At 36.9% G+C, this 21,963-nt stretch overlaps 4 protein-coding genes across 4 annotated transcripts; all 4 read left to right on the plus strand.

Moving 5' to 3' along the window:
- The first annotated feature begins 3,264 nt into the window (after positions 1-3,264).
- On the plus strand, positions 3,265-8,892 carry LOC130729342 (beta-glucosidase 11-like). The gene is made up of 13 exons (XM_057581067.1): positions 3,265-3,514; positions 4,148-4,217; positions 4,333-4,388; positions 4,514-4,589; positions 4,768-4,839; positions 4,955-5,042; positions 5,180-5,435; positions 5,770-5,885; positions 6,089-6,309; positions 6,923-6,954; positions 7,055-7,142; positions 7,255-7,345; positions 8,495-8,892. Exons 1-13 carry the CDS (start codon positions 3,371-3,373, stop codon positions 8,775-8,777), a joined length of 1,593 nt encoding a protein of 530 aa, XP_057437050.1. The 5' UTR covers positions 3,265-3,370; the 3' UTR covers positions 8,778-8,892.
- A 3,910-nt stretch (positions 8,893-12,802) lies between these two features.
- Positions 12,803-13,300, plus strand: LOC130719645 (uncharacterized). Its single transcript, XM_057570259.1, has one exon. It carries the CDS (start codon positions 12,803-12,805, stop codon positions 13,298-13,300), a length of 498 nt encoding a protein of 165 aa, XP_057426242.1.
- A 334-nt stretch (positions 13,301-13,634) lies between these two features.
- Positions 13,635-16,884, plus strand: LOC130729343 (cyclin-dependent kinase inhibitor 5-like). The gene is made up of 3 exons (XM_057581069.1): positions 13,635-14,166; positions 16,245-16,436; positions 16,528-16,884. The coding sequence occupies exons 1-3, from the start codon at positions 13,835-13,837 to the stop codon at positions 16,601-16,603; spliced, it is 600 nt and encodes a 199-aa protein (XP_057437052.1). The 5' UTR covers positions 13,635-13,834; the 3' UTR covers positions 16,604-16,884.
- A 1,772-nt stretch (positions 16,885-18,656) lies between these two features.
- LOC130729345 (60S ribosomal protein L13a-4-like) lies at positions 18,657-19,787 on the plus strand. Its single transcript, XM_057581071.1, has 4 exons — positions 18,657-19,011; positions 19,095-19,211; positions 19,306-19,393; positions 19,511-19,787. Exons 1-4 carry the CDS (start codon positions 18,740-18,742, stop codon positions 19,652-19,654), a joined length of 621 nt encoding a protein of 206 aa, XP_057437054.1. The 5' UTR covers positions 18,657-18,739; the 3' UTR covers positions 19,655-19,787.
- The last annotated feature ends 2,176 nt before the right edge of the window (positions 19,788-21,963 follow it).

The following is a 21,963-nucleotide window of genomic DNA, read 5'->3' on the forward strand; positions in this document are numbered from 1 at the left end:
AGGAACAGGTGCACCAATAGCAGCCAACTGATCACAGATAGTGCGAAATTTCCGCCCGTACTCAGAAACTGATAGAGAACCACGACGCATGAGTTGAAGCTCATCACGGAGACGTAGTTCACGCGCCTTGCTGCGGGAAGCATAAGCAGAGTGTAAAGAAACCCAAACATCACGAGCCGTGGTGGCGCTTAGAGTTTCAGATAAGGCCTCCTCAGTGAGGGAGGAAAGAAGCAAACTGTTAACATTACGATCTCGAGCCTGCCACGCAGCATAAAGAGGATTTGGGGAAGGAGCACCATTACGGAGTGGTTGAGTAACAGTTTGTGCAAATGTCTGTTGAGTAAATTCTGGCGGAGGATCGACGGTAGGGTCAACAATATCATACAAGTTCTGATTCTGAAGCAGAGCAGTAACCTGTTTACGCTAGAGAAGAAAATTATCTGGTTTAAGTTTCACAGTAAGCATATGCACCAAAGTGTTCATGGAAAAAGTCGGAGGTGTAGTGTAGCATCCGAAGCCATTGGAAAAGATATCAATATCTCAAAAAACAACCACTACCAAAAAATCAAGTCTGACAGAACCAAAAAATAAATGGGACCGGAAAAAAAGGATGAAATAAGGGCTGGCGTGTTGCACGTGGCTGCACAGTCGTGCGTGTTGACAGCGTGAAGAAAAGACGTCTGGCGGCTGTCGGGTTTCAAGGGACAGCAGGTGACGTCAGGGCTGTGCAATAATGATGTCTGTCAGATCTGTTGCGGTGCGGAAAAAGAGGCAAGCTGGCGGCTACAAGGGATGATGCAACAGCAAGGACACGCGCGGCAACAGAGGGAGCACACGCGCAAAGAAGAAGGTTGGCGGCGCGAGGCTCGAGGAAATGATCACCAAAGCACGTGACGGCGCGGGATCCCACAAAAAACAAGGTGATGATGACGCAATGATGCTTGCAGACCCTTCACGAAAAACAAGGTTTGCTGACGTCGCACAAAGCACGAGAAACAACACGAAATTTGTGGCTGACAACACACGGAAGCACGAGCAGCACAGAAATCAAAGAGGAAAATAATGGTGGGATCAGAAGAAAAAGGGGAGAAAAGGGTGGCGGCACATGAAGGGTTTGGAGGCTAGGGTTTGCAACCTAAATCTGATACCATGTAAGATTGGATACTCTCACCACAAAGTGTGTGAGGTAGACAATGTTATTATTAATAGAAAATTACAGAATATGCTAAGGAATATTCTGAGGCATATTACAAAATACAACAAATAATAATAAAGGAATATCCTGTAGGATATTATGGCTATTCTTCTCTAACAGTTTGTATGCTCATGCTGAAAGTTTGAAAGTGAATTAGACACTATGGGAGCAGTGCCACAACCATGTACTGGTTAATACAAGCTAGAGTTTTGAATTTATACCTTAATCTTTGAATTGGAACTTGGTTTTACCATGAGAACTGAAAAGAAATGTTTTGAGGTTATTTATGCCAATTTGTTTAATGTATAGTACAATTATACATGCTTTGTTTGCCTTGTGCACCATGTATAAAGCTCAATGATATGTATCATTATTAAAATTTTATACATGCTTTGTTTTCCTAGTTCACCATGTATAAAGCTCAAGGAGTTGGTATCATATGTATAAAATGCGAGACCTCTAGGCCTTGTTTGTTAGAAGAGAGTTAGAGAAGAGAGAGTTAGGGAAGAGAGAGTTAGGAGAGAGATTGTGAAACTACCCTTGTTTGGTTTGAAATGAGTGAGGGGAGAGAGAGATGAAAACGTGGGGTCCATAAGCTTTTTTGAGTCTCCCCAATTTGAGAAGAAATTGAACAGTACACAAGTGAGTCTAAAATCACGTGATCTTTGGCCCTTATTTCTTTGTTACTGGCGGTTCAAAGCTTCTAGTATCATCACTTTGGCTAAAAAAATATTAATTTATTTGAAAAAGTTAACATTTAATATAAAAAGTAATTTTTTCTCTTTCATCCACCTCATTATTTTTCATCTCTCTCTCTTTTATCTCTATCATAACAAACAACCTCTAAATCCACTCTAATTCTCACTTATTTCTCTCTACTCAACTTCTCTCTTCTCTACTCTCTCTTCTCTATCTCTCTCTTCCCTGCCAAACAGAGTGCTAGAGTTAAAGCGAACCGTCTGTGTCTAGGCCGGACCAGATTCAAGGCCTATGTAATAATTCTAAAGCCCAAGCCTATGTGTATAGCTTTAGGCTCCTCTATATAAGGAGGTCTCCTCTCATGGCAAGCTGGCAGCTCTAGATCTAGCCATGTTCTTGCATGAACAATTTTTTTTGTGAGAAATGAAAGCATTGATTATTAGCTTATAGATATATCGGTCAAAGTATAATACAATTTAATTTATATACACTAACAATGTAAGTGTAGAGGACATATGAGTGTGGGTGAGGGAGGTTCAGAGATCAAATCCTTGATTGTGCAATTTATCTTTCCGATGTAAAAAAAATTAAGTGTAGAGTTATACAAAATGCATCTAATTAAATTTCTTCATTTTTTTCAAATATTTTAAAATTCAAATTTAATTATGATAAATTGAATGACTATGTAATTTTTTTATTGTATTTGGTGCATAGTAATTAATTTAACGGTTAAATATGTTTTAGGTTCTTGATTTATACATGTGAACTAAGATGGTCTCTAACAAAAAAAGACTGAGTGAGCGTAACAACCTGTTCTTTACGCAAAGCACTGATTTTGGTCTTCAAGATCTGCAAAATTCCATTTCAATCTTTCATTTCCAAACCAAGCAGCGTTTTCATTTTTTTATTTTTGGGTTTTGAGATGATTATGAAAGGGAGAATGAATGAAAGAAATTGTTAGTACCAAAATAGATGTCAGATGAACCATTTAAAAGTTAAAATCAAACAAAATTTGTTAGGGACTAAAAATTTCTGGACTATTTTAAATTCACGTGTACAAGTTAGACCAGAAACATATTGAACCCTTAATTTCATATCCTCCATTAAACTTAACGTTCATTACAATGAGTGCCTCTTTGGCATCGCTTATTTTATGATAGATACCCTGACCCACTTTCTATTTGAGTGCAGGCCTTTCATACTTTATACTATAGTTATGACTAGATTTTACTGTACATTTGATTAATCTATTAACTTTTTTTAATTCTTTGATGTGCAAGAAATCAACACGTAGCAATTTACATGTCACAACTAAAAGTTAGGAGCGGGAATAATATCTAGTACAATTCCACGCAGAGACAAAAGCATCTAGTACAACTCCACACAGAGACAAAGCATACACTTTAATTGCTTAGAAAAGGCAATACAATGCTTCCTTGATAGACTGAAAACACAGCTGAAAGAAGAAGCAATACAATGTTGTCTATCTTGAAGGCCTTTGGTTTGACAGAGTTACTGGCTGCAGCAGTATTGGTAGCAGTCCTTCCTGGTGCTGATACTTTGAGTAGAGATGATTTCCCTTCTGAATTTGTTTTTGGGGCATCAACCTCAGCTTACCAGGTTTTCCTCTCTGTATTTCAGTTCCTAATATTCTACTGTTCTTGCAGTTTCTTCTTATTCATATGAGTGTGAGTATTATTACTATTGTTAGTTCACTGTACTATGATGAGGCAAGACAAATTTAAACAAAAACCATTCACCTCCAAATATCTCGTAATATTTTGGTATATAGTTTTTCTTGGTCAGCCTAACCTCGAACTATAGGTTTATCCTCCATCTAGTCTGACTAGTGTTTTTAGGGTCATTTCATTACATGCTTATATATAAACTAAAACAAGACTACCATCTTCATTGCAATCGGAGCAAGCTACTCAAATTTTCTTTTGGTAGGTGTTTGGATCAGCAGTCAGTACACAATCTAAAGTCCTTTAACTCTAGAAACTACAGTGTGCATGTTTGAAAATCCTTCTATAATTGATTTAAATGCTAGAATCAATTTTGGGAAGAAGCGAAGCTTCTAGGTCTCAGAATTGATTTTGAAGAAAGAGAAGCTGACTCAAACATGTTAACTTTGTAACTCCTTCTACGACTTTAAAACTCTTTACCACATAACCAAACACACTCTATTTTTAGGATTAATTCTGCTTTAAGTATTAAACTTAAGTGTGTGTTGTAATTGTGGGGATGTGGAAGGTTGAAGGCGCAGCAGATATAGATGGGAGGAAGCCAAGCATATGGGATACCTTTGCCCATGCTGGGAATGGTACTCTCCTCCACTCACATAAATATAAGATATTTAATTTCTCAATAAAGTTTTTATTTTTGGTTTAATGTTACTTTTTTGTTTAAAAAATTGATTATCAAAGATATATTTTCAGGTAATATGTACAGAGGTGATGGAGATATTGCATGCGACCAATATCACAAATATAAGGTTTGTGACTAAATTGTTGCATATGCTTGCAGTCAAGCACAAAAGTGCATCTTTGACTTCAATTGAATTTTCTACAGCTCAAATTACTTCGCATTAAGGAAATAATAAACTTTGATTTTCTGCAGGAAGATGTCCAACTCATGGCCAACATGGGCTTAGATGCCTATAGATTTTCCATTTCATGGTCAAGGCTGATTCCATGTAAGATCACCAAAATGTTTTATTAGTTTTCTGAATCAATGTCTATAAAAATGTCAAAAGTTATCTGTATTTGACAGACACTTGGTTTGATTTAATCTCTATGAATCTTTGACTCCATTTGAAAGTAGTTGTCTAGATCAAATTTCTATTTTCTGACCTTGTTCTTATGTATTCCCAGATGGAAGAGGCCCAATCAATCCCAAGGGACTACAATACTACAACAACCTTATAAATGAACTTATAGGCCATGGTGAAGACTGGATTTTTCTTTTAAAAGTTTGAATAACACCTTAGAGAGGTTCTTAGTTCTTACAAGTTATGAGCTAATTGATATTTATTTTTGTTGATGCTTCTTTGCCTGGTAGGAATCCAACCCCATGTTACATTACACCATTGGGACCTGCCACAAAAACTTGAGGACGAATATGGAGGATGGGTTAGCCGAAGAGTTGTGTAAGGTTCCAAAACCTCAAGTCTCTAATTGTGTTACCATCTAGTCCTAAATAGAAATCATGCCAAATATATCTGGCACAAAATTGAGAAATGATTTTTGTTGTGATTGACATGTCTCTACTCATGAATGCTTGCAGGAAAGACTTTACTACATATGCAGATGTGTGCTTCAGAGAATTTGGTGACAGAGTTAAGTATTGGACCACAGTGAATGAGGGTAATGTGTATTCCATGTTTGGCTATGATCTGGGAATGTTACCACCTCAGAGGTGTTCTCCTTCCTTCATAACTAACTGCTCCAAGGGAAATTCCTCAACTGAGCCATATTTGGTAGCCCATCATATGTTGTTAGCACATGCTTCAGCTGTTAGATTGTACAGGAAGAAATACAAGGTAAATACTATCTAGGTCATACACCATATAGGAGAATTTGGGTACAAGAGAAACTATATATCAACTGAGATTAGGAAATATCTCTGATTATAATATTAAATAAAAAATATAGCGTAACGTTGATTAGTTTCCTAATTGTATGACATATTTCCTAAATTGAGTAGAGATTTAATTTTTCTTGTCTCCAGATTCTCCTATACAAAACTAAATTTTTTCATTGATTGGGTATTCAATTTGAACTTTGAACCATAATTTGGCAGGACAATATATCAGATTTTGAATTGGTGGTAATCATCATGTAATATGTCTACAAAACAATCTGTGTTAAATACAGGGCTTGCAACATGGCTTTATTGGGTTTAATCTCCTTTCCTTTGGTCTTGTTCCTCTAACAAATAGTAATGAAGACATAAGTGCCACTCAAAGGGCCCAAGATTTCTTGATCGGGTGGTAGGTATAATCTGTTCATGATATAATCTCTCTGATATATGTTGATTGGCATTACCAATTTTTGCATTCTGGGATTGAAATGGACCAACTCATTAGCAAATAAATAAGCTAATGAAAACACAATATACTAGCATACATATCCCTCAGAAGCATTGTATTGACAATGATTAAAATCTTGACCACTTGATGATTTGTGATTGCAGGTTTCTTAATCCCTTTACATTTGGTGAGTATCCTGATTCAATGAAAAAGAATGCAGGCTCAAGGCTTCCTTCCTTCACCCAAAAGGAATCAAATCTGGTTCAGGGCTCAATTGACTTCTTAGGAATAAACTTTTACTACTCATTTTATGTTAAGAACAATCCTAGGAGTCTGCATATGGAGGATAGAGATTTCATTGCAGATATGTCAGTGGAATTGCAAGGTATGTAGTGAAATAAATATTTTTTTTGTAGTTATTGAATTATGCACATTAATTACAAGTAACCTTTTGTAGTTAATGAGAAACTGTATTGGTTGATTTTTAATTTTTAATTTTGAAGATTTTTTTTGTTGTTGAAAATTTCATTCTTTTGATAAGAAACAAAATGGAATATCGAAAATTTGGGCGAGGAGGTGGAGGTGAGGGCTCGGGTGACAGGAGTGATTCGTTTTTCAGCCGACAGACCGCTAGCTAATTAGGGCGAGCCTCGGTTTAATGGTAAGGTTAATGTCGTGTGGCTTTCCAGTCACATGTTTCATCTGTAGAGTCAACCTCTTGCAAAATTGAAAGGTAAGGCTGCCTACATTAGATTCACAGTCAATCCGGCCCCTCCCTGGACCTCACGCATAGCACCTGGTTTGCCATAACATATTTCAGCACTCTGAAGAAAAAAAAAAGTCATAAATCTTGTACAAAATTTTAAATTCTGTCCTTTTATTGCTAAAAGACAGTTCAGTCAGTGAACTTCAGTATATGATATCAGTCTGCGGTGAAGTCTTCCTTCCTCCAATTTTGAAGAACTTCAACAGCTAATTAATGTTCTCTCTGGTTGTAGGATTAACTCAAAACGGTACATCTCCATATGAGGTAACATAGAGCAGGAACATGGAGCTCTTCCTATATTTATTTCTACACTCTTTTAATGTTGCAACTTCAATACTTTCTACTAACTAGCTGGCTGTTATAGATTCCAATTACAACCTGGACTTTGCAAGGGGTACTAGACTCATTGAAGAACAATTATGGCGATTTCCCAATTTACATACACGAAAATGGTATGGAAATTTTTGAATTCATCACATGGTCCCTTAACCTTCCTTAAATCATCATTTTAAAAACTTCACATTTAATTTATCTAGTTGTATGCTAAGTCATTGAGCTTTGCAGGCCAACAAACACTTCATAATTCTTCATTGGATGACTGGTCGAGGGTGAAGTACTTGCATGAATACATTGGGAGCATCGTTGATGCCCTGAGGTACTTCTACTTTCATTTTATTTTCTTTTAAATTGTTATAAACTGAGTATGTGACGAATATAATATAACATTGAGAACATACTCTTTTAAACCCATTCTCCACCACACTCCTTGTGATTGGTTTATTTTTTGAAAAATCAACACATTATTCTTCTTAAAAAATGTGTTGACTTTTCAAAAAATTTATCAATCACATTGAGTGTGTTGGAGAGGATGTTTAAAAGAGTGTGTTGGTAGCATTCCTTGTATAAAATTATTCAGGCGTCTTTGTTAATCTTTTGAAATAGTTGATTCATAATATGATACTGGAATTAATCAAGTGGTTTATAGTTCGATATTTATTTTTCGTATTATTCTAATTAAAAAAGTTGAATTCCAACATGGTGAGAGTTAGAAATATATATAATGTAAAATATCATCATCAATTGCTTAAGGGCCTGTTTGGAACGAAGGAAGGAAAGCCCAAAGGAAAGAAAAGATGTGAAATAAAAATCCTTCCTTCGTTTGGTATGGCAAAAAAGAGGGGGAAAGGAAAACTGACATGGCAGGGCCCGCGGTAAAGTTTTCTTCTCAAAACTGGAAGGAAAACGGTGGGAATGCTATAATTTTGCTCTAGTGACAAGTTTACCCTTATATAAATTCTCTCTCATGCAAAACAATTATTAATTAAATAATATTAAAAACATTTTAGCATAATGACGTGAGATGAGGTTTAACTTTGTGATTTCTTAGATCTGTTTTACGTCTTATTAAGATTAATATTAATGTTGTCAATAATCATTAATCAATAATTATTTCTACATGCATTTAAAAAAATATTAAAAAGTTTAATATTTGTACATCATTTTTATTTGAGGACATGAATGTCATTTCACAAACATACACCTTTCTTTCCTCTCACTTTTTTTTCAACTTTCTCCCATACCAAACAACCTAAATATTCATCTCACTTTCCTCTTACTTTCTTTACTTTTCCTTTCTTTCCTTTCACTTTCTTTCCTTCTTCTACCAAACAAAGCCTAAGTTTTTGTGATATTTTCTTCATGACAGTATATGACACCTCTAAAATATTTGTCCATTGTTTCATCAATACTAATTTATTTTGTTTTCCAATCCCCTTCTTACTCTTTGTTCTTGACACATTGAAAGGAGTGGATCAAATGTAAAAGGTTACTTTGTATGGTCCTTCTTGGATGCATTCGAGATACTTGGGGGATATGAACAAAGTTATGGCCTATATTACATAGATATGAAAGATCCAAGCTTGAAGAGACAGCCTAAGCTCTCTGCTGAATGGTACTCAAGTTTTCTGAACAAGAAACCTATGGATACAAAGTTTGCCATTGAAATTGAGAAGAATTCACCTGTGCTTGCTAGGACTCCCTTACTACATATGCCGCTTAAAAGTAATCTGGAGCTCATGACAAATTAAAATTCATGATCTTTTTGTTTAGTGGTCATAATTTGCTACTTTGTGCTCCTACCACGTGTGATGAATAAAAGGACATTGCTTTTGTTGGATATAAATTAAAATACCAAAGTCTAAATGTTGATGTTTGTTGATTTTGATTCTTGCTTCTTGTCTTTTGTCATCGACGTCCCCTTCGCGAGTAGTGAACAATGATGTGCACTAGAGGTGGTTATGCACTCGGACACTCTGGTCTGTAGAGCAGGAGAACCAATATAGAGGAGTAAGCGAAGGAAACAAGGTAAAAAAATTTAACAAGGGTGCAGAGCAAAATTGGATTAGAGGGAGACTCAGCAAAGACATACAAGAGAAGATGAATTTTTTAAGTTAAATTTGAAAGGGTTAACCATGTCCCTCCAAAATATGCGAGTTTTGATTTTACTCTCTCATCGGTATCGGTGTAAAATTAATAACTCGTCCCTCCGAGTTACGATATAGCCAACTTTTCATTCTCGTCCAAGGCTGAGTGTCGATAATTTTACCAAATGTCATTATCAGTTCTACGTAGTGCCTCCATGTTAATATAACTTTTAATTTTAATATAACTTTTAATTAAAATATAAATACATGGTGACCTGCAAAAATATTTTAAACAGTTGTTTGATTATAAAATATTACAAATCATTGCCAATATAAATAATAAACATATTATAAGCTTGGGTAATTTCTTATGCAACTTGTTTAAATCTTCAACTATTTCCATGACATGTTAAAAAAAAACTATTTCCATGGCATTCAAAGGTCAAGTTATGTAATCACATCCAGCGATATATTCTCAAGGGAGGAGACATACACTTTTGCTGCAAATAGCACCAGGTTCTTAATGTTATTAGTTCCCGCCTTCTCAATCTTCACTACTCATCCTGAAGATGAAAAATTTCCCTTTCAAGAATTAGATATAGGCCATTTTAACCAAGTGTATATAGAAAAGGGGAAAAAAATAATAGTGAGTTTATCTTTCCAATCCTGTGATAAATTTTCAGGCAACATGCATGTGCCCAAATCAGCATCAGTTCACTACTTGGTACTCCTCAAGATTCCTACGTCTCCTTAAGAGATAGAGATGCAAATTTCACTTTAGAAATATGAAAGAGCTAGTAAACTCGTGCTTAATTAAAAGGGAAATATGATGAAAGGGGAAAAAGTGGTGGTCAATTGACTTAGGAAGAATCCAAAGCCAAAATGAGACTCCCATGTTGATCCTTCCTTGCAAGCATTCTTCATCCATGTTGATCCACGATGAAGTTTGCCTAGTTATAGACACAACCTCTGTAGATATTGCTGGGCAAGAAGTTCATAATTCAATCAATCAACGTAACACTTAAAATTGAATATGGAGTGTAACATATGTCATGTGAAACTGAATAGTTCATATTACTATAACTATAGAACATGAAGATCTTATATTTACCTTTCATCTTCCAAAGCTTCACTTGCTGCTCATCTTTTACTGAGTAAATGAGAGGCTGCAGCACCTCTTTACGCTCTCCATATGAAGTCAATGTTGGTGATTTTAGTATCATCAATGGATTTTAGTAGTAATGCGATTTATTGTAGGCCGATGTGATTATGCGTTAAGCTCGGAAACGAGTTAGGGTAGTGCGGAGTGCACGCTTGTTGGGCCAACGCATAATTGACCGCGATTAGATTGCGGGGTTCCAAGGGGCGGAGCCCCTGGCTGGGGTCATTCTGTTTTATTAACCGTTTTTCGGTTTTTGAAACAAACTCCTTTATAAGGAGTCATCTGGTCTCAGTTTCAGGTACAGAAAACAAAACCGAGATTTCTCTCTACTTTCTGACCTGTTTTCATTTGTCTGAAGCAGATTGTTCTTCAAGAATTATCCCAACAAGGATTTCGTGAACCCAGACAAGAATTGGGTCGAAATACTTTGTTTGGAAAGTGAACGAACACGATTCTTCGAAGTTATCCTAGATTATCATACCCAAATTTCTAACAGTCAAGACACCAGGTGCCTCGGCTGCGTTCCAAATCATATTCCAGAACTCAAGGGGCCGGGCGCGCCAGTGTTGAAGAGGATGAAGCATGATCTCCAAATAAGTGTATCTTTTGGTATGCGAAGTGACAGTGGGATGGCTAAAATTTTGCGAGCTACTTGGTCATTCACCACCTTCTGAACCAGCCACGCATCCCATGGCTAATAGGTGCTAAGTTTTAAATAGCAAATACAGCTACAAAATATTTCAAAACATTATTTCACTTTACAAGTTTTTAATATATAAAAATATATAAATAATTATGAACTTCTTGATGCATTATTGCAAATTTCTAGTGGACCAATTACAAGAGCAAGGGCTGAGAGGATTAAAAAAACACAAAATGGACTTGTTAAAAAAATTTGGGATAAACAAAACTCTCACCAATCAGAATCTGAGCTCGATCACATCCTCACCATCATTTTGGGCTACATATGGAGCTATTGAATGAGTTTTTGGCCATAAACACTCCAGTTAAGGAGTTTGGATCATAGATGTTCTGGGAGGCGCTCTAAGGCGCTCTAACTGATCACCCCCTGGTCGATCGCGTTGTCTACTTACCATACCAATTATGGGGACGATCAACCCCGACCCAACAAACCATGTAATTACTTACGACTTTGAACTCCAATATTGTTAGCTCAAGCTCCACAATTCTTGTGGACCAAAGCTAGGAGACTATTGTTCTGGGAGGCGCTCCAACCAATCACCCCCCGGGTCGATCGCGATGTCTCCTCACCCGACCGAGACTAGGGACGACCAACCTTGATCGGTCAACTAAGTAATTCTGGACCAGCACCCAAGACGAAGGCACGGAGCTTGAGGATGTACTAGACACTCATGTTGCCTCAAACCGCGCAATCCCAAATTCTATAAAAGCCAAGACATGGAGGACTTAAGGTACACATTAATTTTATCTCATTTCTAAGTCCCTTAACCCACATTCTAATTTGAGCGTCAGAGTGTCACCACAGGGACCCCTCCCGGGCACGACGAACAACAGAGCATCGTCAAGATCATCATCTCGCCACCCCCCTCACCGGAGTTTTGCTGTTCCTCTCTCTCCTACCCCTTCCCGGGTAGTGTTGGTCGATTTCCCCCGATCAATAGACCATGCATGATCTGATTATTTTGGACGAACTTGGTCCAATAGTTGTTCGTGTCTTTCCAAGGAGTAGTGTTTTTTCATAGATTCATATCTTTTCCAAAAGGTATTTCTTCTAGAATAATTGTGTCATTTTAATTAATTTTAGTTCCAATATAAAGCAAATTGATGTAATCAAGAAGACCCAGAGTTTATGTAATGCAAATAGTATTTTATGTTAACTTGAGAGTATTCTCTCGGTTTTTCATTGAACTTCTTCAGACTTATCAATGCTTGATCATCCTTATGGCGTCTTCAACACTTAGGGTCCTTGTTTCTTGTACGCAAAGGTTCAAGTGGTTGACCAAATCTAATTCTTAACTTTCTTGGGGTGAGTATAATTCAATTGATTGAGGGTTAAGAGGTTCTTCACCCTACTGGGTTCATATCATGGTGGGTGGTGGAATAGTGGGGGAGGGAGGTGGGAGGAGAGGGGTGAAAGGGTGGTGGTGGTGAGGAAAGAAGGGTGAAAGAAGGGTGGTGTTGGTGGTGGGGAGGGAGAGGGAGAGGGAGAGAGAGAGGAGAGAGAAGGTGATGGTGTTGAGGGGAGAGGGAGAATTTAATTTTTCAACTCGCATTGACTAAATTGACAACATCAAAGACTGAATTGACATCAAAGTGAAATCTAACGTGCCATTAACGCTAACCATTAACGCTAACTAGTGTTTTTGATCTCAGGGATTAACTTGATCGATGATTTACAACATTGAAGACTACAATATGCATTTTTAAGTTCAATGAACTAACTAGTCAACATCCAACACTTTCAGAGATACATTTAACTATTCACTCTTGAATTGTTTGAGCATTTGATTATATGTATGTTGAATCTCTAGTTGATGTAAAAAATATGGTTTCTAAAAGCGACGTAGCTCTGAATATTGATCGAGTTGCTAGCTTTGGCGGAGTGGTCCGTGATGTAGAAGGTGTGTGGAAGATTGGTTTCAATCGTAATCTTGGGGACTTCTATTCTCCCAACGTTTTCCTTGTCGAGCTTCTTGCGGTGCAGTCAGCCATCAATCTTATTATCAACCTTGATTTCCCTCAAGTCATAGTGGAAAGTGACTCCATCGATGTAGTAAACTTGCTTGATGGCCAGGATGTGTCTTCTCATCAATATGAACACAATGTTCTTGACATACTTCAACTTAAGGCAGCTCATGGAGCTCTAGTTATCCGATATGCTCCAAGGGAATTGAATTCCTTGGTTGACTTTTTAGCTAAGGTAGGACTGTCTCTGGACTTTGGAACTCATACATTTGACTCTCCTTTCGGTGAGTGCCACTCCCTTCTGTTTCGAGACTTGACTCTTTCCCCAATCCCTCCTGTAGGGTCTAGTATTCGTTAGATATGTTGACCATAGTGTCTTTATTTTTATGAGAATAATCAATCTTTCCAGAGTTCGATATTGTCACTTTATTCTTATGGGGAGATATCTAGCTTGCCTACTACTACACCAACACCTTGTTGATTGAAATTTCCTTTTAAAATTAGTTAAAATTAGTTTCTTCAAATATTTTTTTTGTATGTCAGAGATTGATCCCTAAACCTCACTCACTAACCTATATGTTCACTAACTCTTACTACTTGAGTTATCATTCGGGAACAATTTCTTCAAATATTTATAAAACGATATTAAATTAAAAGAAATACATTATATATGTGTGTGAAGAGGGAGAGGCCCAACCCTAAAATTGACAATCTTCCCCCGCAATTTTGCCCTCATACAAATTGGGCCATTTTCCCTTCTCTTTCCCTCCATTGCCTCACTCTCTCTCTCTTGATTTCGAGTCTTCTCAAACACACTTTCACACCCCAAACACTCTCATTTGCTTCTTCTTCTTCTTTCAATTCACTCTCAAAACCAACAAATCGGTCAATTATGGGCAAGTACATGAAGAAATCCAAAGTCTCCGCCGCCGTCATCATGGACTCCACCGCCGTCGGCGTCCGCACCAGAGCCAGAACCCTCGCTCTCCAGAAATCTCCGCCTCCCTCGCCGTCACAATCCGACTCCTCCGCCTACCTCCAGCTCCGCAGCCGCCGCCTCCTCAAGGCTCCGCCGCTTCCCCGCCGGCAAACCGCCGTTGCTGATTCGCCCAAAACGTCGTCGTCGCAGGGTGCCGAGAAATTGGGACCGGAAGAGGAGAATGTCGATGTGGCTATGGAAGGTTCGTTCGGTGAAAATCTGTTGGAGCTTGAAGGCAGAGATAGGTATGTGTACAATTCTGAATTCTATGCAATTTCTTCTTTCAATTTCCTCCCATTGGAATTTTCCCCCTTTTGTGTTCATTTTTTCTTCCCCTTTTGTTTCAATTTTTTGGGGTTATTTAATTTGCTGTTTTTTCTTGTAGCTGCATGTAAGCGTTTTGAGAATTTCTCAATTTTCATGTGGGTTTTTTCTGGGCTTTAAGAATTGTTAGTTCTCAAAAAGTTACAACTCTTTTAGTTTTAGTTCATTTTTTCTACTATTTTTCAAATTATTTTAGGTGAGCTAGTTGTAGCCCTAATTTCTTGTTTATGCATATTCAATTTCACGTGATTACTCTGATTTTTTACACTATTAAAATTGTTACTGGTTGTGAGGGTTATGGAATTATTTAATTAATTAATGACTCTGTTATGATAGATAGTATATTCCCTCTCAAAAGTCACAACTATTATATAAGCTTCTTCTTTTTCTTTAGTTATTATATCATTATTCATTATAATTACTAGTCCCTGGATTGTTGTTTTAGGCTTTAACTTTGGTATGATTTTTTGTGTTCTTGCTCTGTTAAATCTGGTACTGAGTTAAAGATCTGTTAGTACAAAGGATTGCTCAGATTTGTGACTTGTGATAGGTTAAGGCTTAAGCAACTTGTATGGTCCTCAGGATAGTTTGTATTTTTCTTCTGCATTGATATCTGTGTCTCTTTAGTTGCACGGCCTCACGTGTAGGGTTAATCTACTATTGCTTCGGTGCAATTTTAGTCTCATAATTTTTCTTCCTAGTTAATTAAGTCTCCTTAGCAAATTTGATCTTTAGGCATTCATTTTTTATTTACATAACTTGGGGCTTAGGATGATTCTATAAGATAATTTCTGAAGTTTTAATGTCAGAAATTTAGTTGGAAATTTGATAAAATTTGAAGAATTTCAGCCTTTCTTTTTAATTTTAGGTGAAAATTAATTTTTTTTGTGAGTTTTGTCCGGAAAATAATTTACTCAATTTGTGAAGATTTCAGTTTGAAAATTAGAATGGTAGAGTTTTGAGTAATGTAGCAGAAGTGATGTAGGTGCTTAAGTGATGCAGAAGTTTTGAGTAATGTAGCCGAAGTGATGTAGCAACAAATTAAAAAAAAAAATGAAAGAGTTAAAGTTGCTAAAACAATTATTGAGTTATTTAAATCACAGATGGGTTATGGATTATAGTGGATAGATTAAAAATGTAATTAAAGTCTAAACTTTATTTGCTACAATAACTATCTTTTTACTTGAATGAAAGGTTGTACCAATAATGTTGGGAGTTGATAAATTTTCAATCTATTCCAGTGATAGTGTACTGAGCCAACGAAATGGAAATAGGCTCTGTAACTTGATTGCAGAAGAAAAAGATTTCCTCAAAGATGAGTGTATTGATGACATTAACTGTTTTTTTAATGCATTTAACCTTGATTGTCCTTGTTTTTTTATCTGCTAGAACCTGCCTGAAGCTTTACGCTTCATAATGGTCAAGTTGAAAAAAATTTGGCCATGGGTAATACTGACAGATCGAGATTCTCAGTTTTTCTTTTCTGTCTATGGAGTAACACTTATAACTCATAAGTAATTTTTAAATAATATTACACAATCTCATTGGTAAGACGGTAAATAAACATTATTTTGGGTAGGGATCTTGATTCAATACTAGTAGACAGTGAATCTCATGACTTGTATTAGCAACGATGTGTCACATAAATGGGGCCTAGTTGCAGACCATTGTGTTTGGGATTCCTGTTTGGGTTTGCAGTGAATGAGTAAGATTTGGCCGTCTCTTTCTTTGTATATTATTATTATTATTACCTGAGCCCACTAAGTCAGAGCTTGTCCCAATAAATGCCAGTTACTTTTTTAGACTAGAAATTTGTCACTACTTCATATTCAAGAGCTCTTGTTTGAGGAAAAAAATGATCATTTTTATTTTCCTACATATTTTGCTGTCAGCAATTAGTATGCAGATTCTGTTGCTGAAACTTTTGATTGCTTTCCCTATGAAACTCTTCCGCTGAGCTAATAATTTCATTACAATTTTCTATTTTTTTATTAAGCAGAAGCACCAGAGAAAGCACACCTTGTAGTTTAATAAGGAGTTCAAGTGGCACTCATACCCCAGGTTCAACCACAAGGCAAAGGACGAACCAAATAGTTCATCAACAGATTCAAAGAAATATTCCAACTGCTCGAGAAATGGATGAGTTCTTCGCTGAAGCCGAGAAGCAACAACAAAAGGATTTTATGGACAAGTAAGTGTGTATGGTTTTGTTTTTCCACAATACTGCACATTTGTTCTGATTTTAACCCAATATATTAATATAGTTATGTATTTATTTGCAGGTACAATTTCGACATTGTCAATGATGTACCTTTGCCTGGACGGTACGAATGGGTATCATGCAGTGCTGACTTGTAATTTAACAGCTAGCAGCTTTTACTAACCATTCAGTTTAGCAGTTTAAAGTGTCTTTCTGTTTTCATAGTTTCTGGGTCATCTTTTCAGTAGGGACTAATTATGATGTGGAGAGTCGATGTAGAGATTGCTTAACCTTCTATTAGAGATAGAGACCATCTTTTTTATCTATGACCCACAAGGATCGTCTCTAAATCTAATGTGTCATAGACGGGTTTAAACCCAAGTTACATGATAACCAGATGATAAATGCGCAACGACCTGGATTGCATCTTTGTTTTGAATTGTCATTGAGTTTTTTTTTTTTTATAAGAAAAGTAATTGAAACGAAAACTACATCAGAGCGTCAAAGCATAATGGCTCAATAACAAACGAAAGTGGAAGCCTTAAAATAGTTTGCGAAGCATCATCCTATGAAGTCTTTCGTGCCATAGCTCGGACTCTAGCAACATTGTCCCTAGCCCAGTACGAAGATATATCCACTCTGTTCTGAAGATATATCCACTCTGTTATGAAGAACCTGCACCACTTGAGTTTAAATATTACTCCCTCCGTCCCTAATTATAAGCTAAAGTTGTAAAAATCACACTTATTAAGAAAGCCTTAATTGATGCATTGGTTTTCAAAAAAAATGTACAACTTTCTATGTTTACCCCTATTTATGATAACACTTTTTCATCATTGTACTACTAATGGTGGTGCTCCACTACCAATAAATGCAAGGGTGAATATGGAAAGAAATATTAACTTTTGCAAGGTTAGCTTATATTTAGTGACACAAAAAAAGTCTCAATGTTAGCTTATAATTAGGGACGGAGGGAGTATAATAATTGATAAAAATAGATGTGGCGTTACCAGAAAAGTAATAACATTACAGAATGGTCAAATGTAATTCAGCTCTGAAATTCAGTTGCTTGTCCGGCTGTTGATGTTGATAGTGATTATCACTTGATATTTGGTAACACAAGTAATCACTTGATATTTGGTAATATAAGTTACGATGTAGTAGAAAAATGAAAGATGTCCCTGTAGGATAGCTCAAGTGGTAGGAGTTGAGAACATATGAGTTGGGTAGGGGATGTTCGGGAATCGATTCTTGACGGGTGCAATTTATCTTTTCGATGTAACAAAAAAAAGAAAAATGAAATTTAAGTACACTCCCATCTTGATAAGATGTAAATAGAATATAATTAAATAAGTAATATGATAGGTAATGTGATTAGAAAATGTAAAAAACTAAGAAGAAAAATAGGGAGACATAAGATGGAAGAAAAAGTAAGTTATGAATGTATTAAAATTCGTAAAAAAACTTGGAGTGTTTGTATAAGCTTTCAAAATAGGGTTAACTAAACTTTTGGTGCTTGTATAATAGATGAAGATTGAAAATGGTCCTTCGTGGGAGTAAAGTTTGAATTTAGTCCATAATTTTTTAGAAATTATCCAGCTTTGGTCTTTGTCAGAGTGGTGGCTCCAACCAACAAGTTAACTCGACGAAACGAGTTTGAGTAGACTCTCGAGTCTGACAACCTTACATCTAGCTACAATGTTTTGATATGTTTCCTAATGTGAAGTAAGGCTTTGTTGAGGAATTAAGCTTGACTTTGCTCTAAAACTTTCATGGTAAGGATGCGATAGATCGTCCTCCATATTGAGTTGAAGACAAGGCTACTAAAATGAAGACTACATTCAGCTACAACAAGTGAAGGGTTAAGAAGGAAGACATTCATAGTTTAGTTTTAGGAAATGAATGAAATTTTATTTTTCTGAACTATGAATTCATTGATCTTGTTCATTGTTGTAATGAATGAAATTTATTTGTACTATTAATTCATTGATGTTGTTCATTATTGAAAGATGATCTCTGTTTTTGCTGGGCTTCTCTAATTTTTTCCCTGTCTTCTTAGATATTTGGTTTTCCAAAAATAATAAAAATAAAATACTTACTAAATCCTGTTGTTGGGTTAGTATTGTGTGTTCATGAAAGCCCAGCCCGACGTTGAGAAAAGCCCAGCCCACAGTGAGTGCGATGAAAACCCTAATTTGCCGAGGCTTAAGTAATGCAGTGTCATCCACATCTCCTCTTCCGAAAACCCTGAGTGAAGTGAGGCAGAGAGAAACAGCAAGAAGCAAGAGAAAAAAATGGTTTCAGGTTCCGGCGTGTGCGCGAAGAGGGTGGTGGTCGACGCTCGCCACCACATGCTCGGCCGTCTCGCTTCCATCGTCGCCAAGGAGCTTCTCAACGGTCAGAAGGTCGTCGTCGTCCGCTGCGAGGAGATCTGCATCTCCGGCGGCCTCGTCAGGCAGAAGATGAAGTACATGCGCTTCCTCCGCAAGCGCATGAACACCAAACCCTCTCATGGCCCCATCCATTTCCGTGCTCCTTCCAAGATCTTCTGGCGCACCCTTCGCGGGTTCGTTCGTCTCTTCTTCCTCTCTCACCATTTCGTTCATTTTTCTGTGAAATTTGTTGATTTTCCTGTTTTCTTTGTTGCAGTATGATTCCGCATAAGACCAAGCGTGGTGAAGCTGCTCTTGCTCGATTGAAGGTGTACGAGGGCATTCCTCCTCCATATGACAAGATGAAGAGGATGGTTGTTCCTGATGCTCTCAAGTGAGTAGTAGTTTTGACTGCATTTTAAACCCTAGCTTTAGATTTCAATTTTTCAATCTAGATTGTAGATTCTGATTTTGATCAATGAAATTAGGGTTTTGAGGCTTCAGAAGGGGCACAAGCACTGCCTCCTTGGCAAATTGTCATCTGAGGTTGGATGGAACTACTATGACACCATCAAGGTGAGTTTTCAATTTTTTAGGTTCATTCACACTTTGATCAATTCATGCAATTTTATTTCCCTGTTTTGCTTGCATTGTGTTTGCTTGAGTTTTGGTTAACTGTTCTGTTGTGCGCAGGAGCTCGAGAAGAAGAGAAAGGATAAGGCACAGGTGGTTTATGAGAGGAAGAAGCAGCTCACCAAGTTGAGGGCGAAAGCTGAGAAGATCGCTGATGAAAAACTCGGTTCCCAACTTGAAATCCTTGCTCCCGTTAAGTACTGAGTTCTAGTCTTTTTAGGGTTTTAAATTAAATTTTGGTTGAGGCATATCAAATTGAACTACATTTTCAATTTTGTTGTTGGTTATGTGTTATTGTACTCTAGACAAATTTTATGGCATCCTGATTATTCTGTCTTGTGCTTTCTTTTGGTGATGCTCTTTTGTCATAATACAAATATGTGGTTTCTTCCTGATAATACTATGTTATGAAGTTCTGTTTTAGTTGCTGGAATGATGCCAAGAGGTGAACACTAATCTTGCTAGATCCTTCTTAACCTTGACTGATTCTTTTGAGATAATTCATTCAATTGATTTAGAATCAAATAGTGTGATGAAATGGTGAATTTCATTTCTATGATCTCAAGTATTCTTAACTAATTCATTTGATTTGATTGAGTAGGGTATAAAATTATGAAATCTAGTAGAATAATGATTTTACACACTTAATGTTGTATTTATTTGTGTAATGCATGTGACCTATTTAAAAAATGGAGAAGCTGACATGAACTGTTATTTGTGTACAACTTGATTATCCAATGTTTCATGACATTGAATACCAATTCATTGAAAACTGCAGCATCTTTACATTACAAGATTTATGAAACTCAAATTGACATGAACTGTTAAAATTTGATCATGGTGTTGCTTCTGTTGAACACAATTTGAGATGCAAAATAGCTGAAGTCTAAATGCAGCAGCTTGGAGACTTTTGAGATTGTCTCCATGAAAAAGTGGCAATTGGTGTGCTCTTGTTAGATGGTCGCTATATTATGATTAAAAATATTAATTGACAATTAGAAATTGTTCACACGGTTATACAGGAATTATTGGCAAACGAATTAATGGTTCTCCATAGTCATTGGCTCCCTTTTCTAGCCTCACCCTTGCTATATTGCCCAGAAAATTGCCAGCCATTTATTTGCTTCACTTTCCAACAAACTCACTCTGAATCCAGCATGGTCCTTTAACTGGCTCTAATAAAAAACCACACAAGCCTTCATTTCCTTCTCTATTCAACCTACTACTACCTTGTTACAAAACATTGCTCATAGAACACCATTACTGCCTCATGTTATTGAAGCTCTCTTTAGCTGAACCACTTTCTGGGAGATGAATTTGCTGTTCCCTCATGGCTCCACCGCGGTAGAGGTTCAGCTCCATTGATCACAAACCACAATAACGTAATCCCCTCTTTGCAAGAAACTAGTAAACTCAGGCACCAAGTTTGACTTTTAAAGGCGCTCTTCATCATTCGTTGGGCATTGACAAGGGGAGCATGTGTGAACGGAAATTGCAAGGAATCAAATTCAACCCGCAAAAGATTTCCATTGCCGTACTTTATCTGCACCGATGGTTACCGTCAGACAACTCAATTATTAGAGTTGAGGCATGAAATTTGGTGCAAATTGAGATCTCATGAACTGTTTTCTGTGTACCTTCTATTAAGTTTGATATATTCAGCAAAGAACTGGATAAAAGCCATGTACACCGACGGGTGGCAAAATTGAACACGCCCCGCCGTCAACCCATCTTAAATGGGCCAATCCACCTCGTCTCACGTTTGAGAAGTCGGTGCAATTCACAGTGGGTTGGAAAGTTGGCACAAAAATTAAAAATATATGAAGTGTTATTACATTCAAATTGTGCGGGTTGACAAATTGACCCGCATAAAATAGCTTAAAAATAGAATAAGTATTTTTTTAAAATTAATAATAATGTAAAAAACATGTTTAACTTAAAACGTGATAGTTTATGCGCATAGCTTCATTCTCCGAGGTCTGTCCTTGTGTTGGGACCGTGGTTCCAAACAGTGGCGGAGCTAGAATTTTTGGGGAGTCTGAGGAAGGTTAAAGCAAAGTCTAATTGCCCACACCTGACGTTTGACTCAGGGTCTTAAATTGCGGTTGTGGTTGTAAGCAGTGCGGTGTTGCGGCGTGAATAACATGTTGCAATGACAAATATGTCTCATTCTCAATTAAACATCAAACCCAAACATATAGGTACTATCCATAGTTAGTAGGCTCATCATATGCTCAGGTACGTGGTATGGGTACGGGTACGCAGTACATGACTTATAAAATATGCTGTATGAATGGAGTATACAGAGTCGGTTGTATGTATAATTTGTTTTAAACTTAACTTAACTTTCAGAATTCAAAGATGGTGTGTAACAGAAGGATGTTAGAGAAAGTCTTAGCACATTAAAAATATATAATTAAAAAAGTTGAAACCAATATCACCTTATATTAATATTAAGGCTTAAAAGCACTTTTGGTCCCCCACGTTTCACCTTTGTGCAAAAATGGTCCCTC

This window comes from Lotus japonicus, chromosome 1 (assembly GCF_012489685.1).
Source record: "Lotus japonicus ecotype B-129 chromosome 1, LjGifu_v1.2".
Classification (NCBI taxonomy): domain Eukaryota; kingdom Viridiplantae; phylum Streptophyta; class Magnoliopsida; order Fabales; family Fabaceae; genus Lotus; species Lotus japonicus.

Bases quoted from the DNA above. Each gene is read 5' to 3' on its own strand.
- LOC130729343 (XM_057581069.1), top strand. From the start codon at position 13,835: ATGGGCAAGTACATGAAGAAATCCAAAGTCTCCGCCGCCGTCATCATG. The intron at 14,167-16,244 runs GTATGTGTACAA...TTTATTAAGCAG, and splicing joins GAGCTTGAAGGCAGAGATAG to AAGCACCAGAGAAAGCACAC. The intron at 16,437-16,527 runs GTAAGTGTGTAT...ATTTATTTGCAG, and splicing joins CAAAAGGATTTTATGGACAA to GTACAATTTCGACATTGTCA.
- LOC130719645 (XM_057570259.1), top strand. From the start codon at position 12,803: ATGGTTTCTAAAAGCGACGTAGCTCTGAATATTGATCGAGTTGCTAGC.
- LOC130729345 (XM_057581071.1), top strand. From the start codon at position 18,740: ATGGTTTCAGGTTCCGGCGTGTGCGCGAAGAGGGTGGTGGTCGACGCT. The intron at 19,212-19,305 runs GTGAGTAGTAGT...CAATGAAATTAG, and splicing joins GTTGTTCCTGATGCTCTCAA to GGTTTTGAGGCTTCAGAAGG. The intron at 19,394-19,510 runs GTGAGTTTTCAA...TGTTGTGCGCAG, and splicing joins ACTACTATGACACCATCAAG to GAGCTCGAGAAGAAGAGAAA.
- LOC130729342 (XM_057581067.1), top strand. From the start codon at position 3,371: ATGTTGTCTATCTTGAAGGCCTTTGGTTTGACAGAGTTACTGGCTGCA. The intron at 4,840-4,954 runs GTGAAGACTGGA...TTTGCCTGGTAG, and splicing joins AAATGAACTTATAGGCCATG to GAATCCAACCCCATGTTACA. The intron at 6,310-6,922 runs GTATGTAGTGAA...CTCTGGTTGTAG, and splicing joins TATGTCAGTGGAATTGCAAG to GATTAACTCAAAACGGTACA.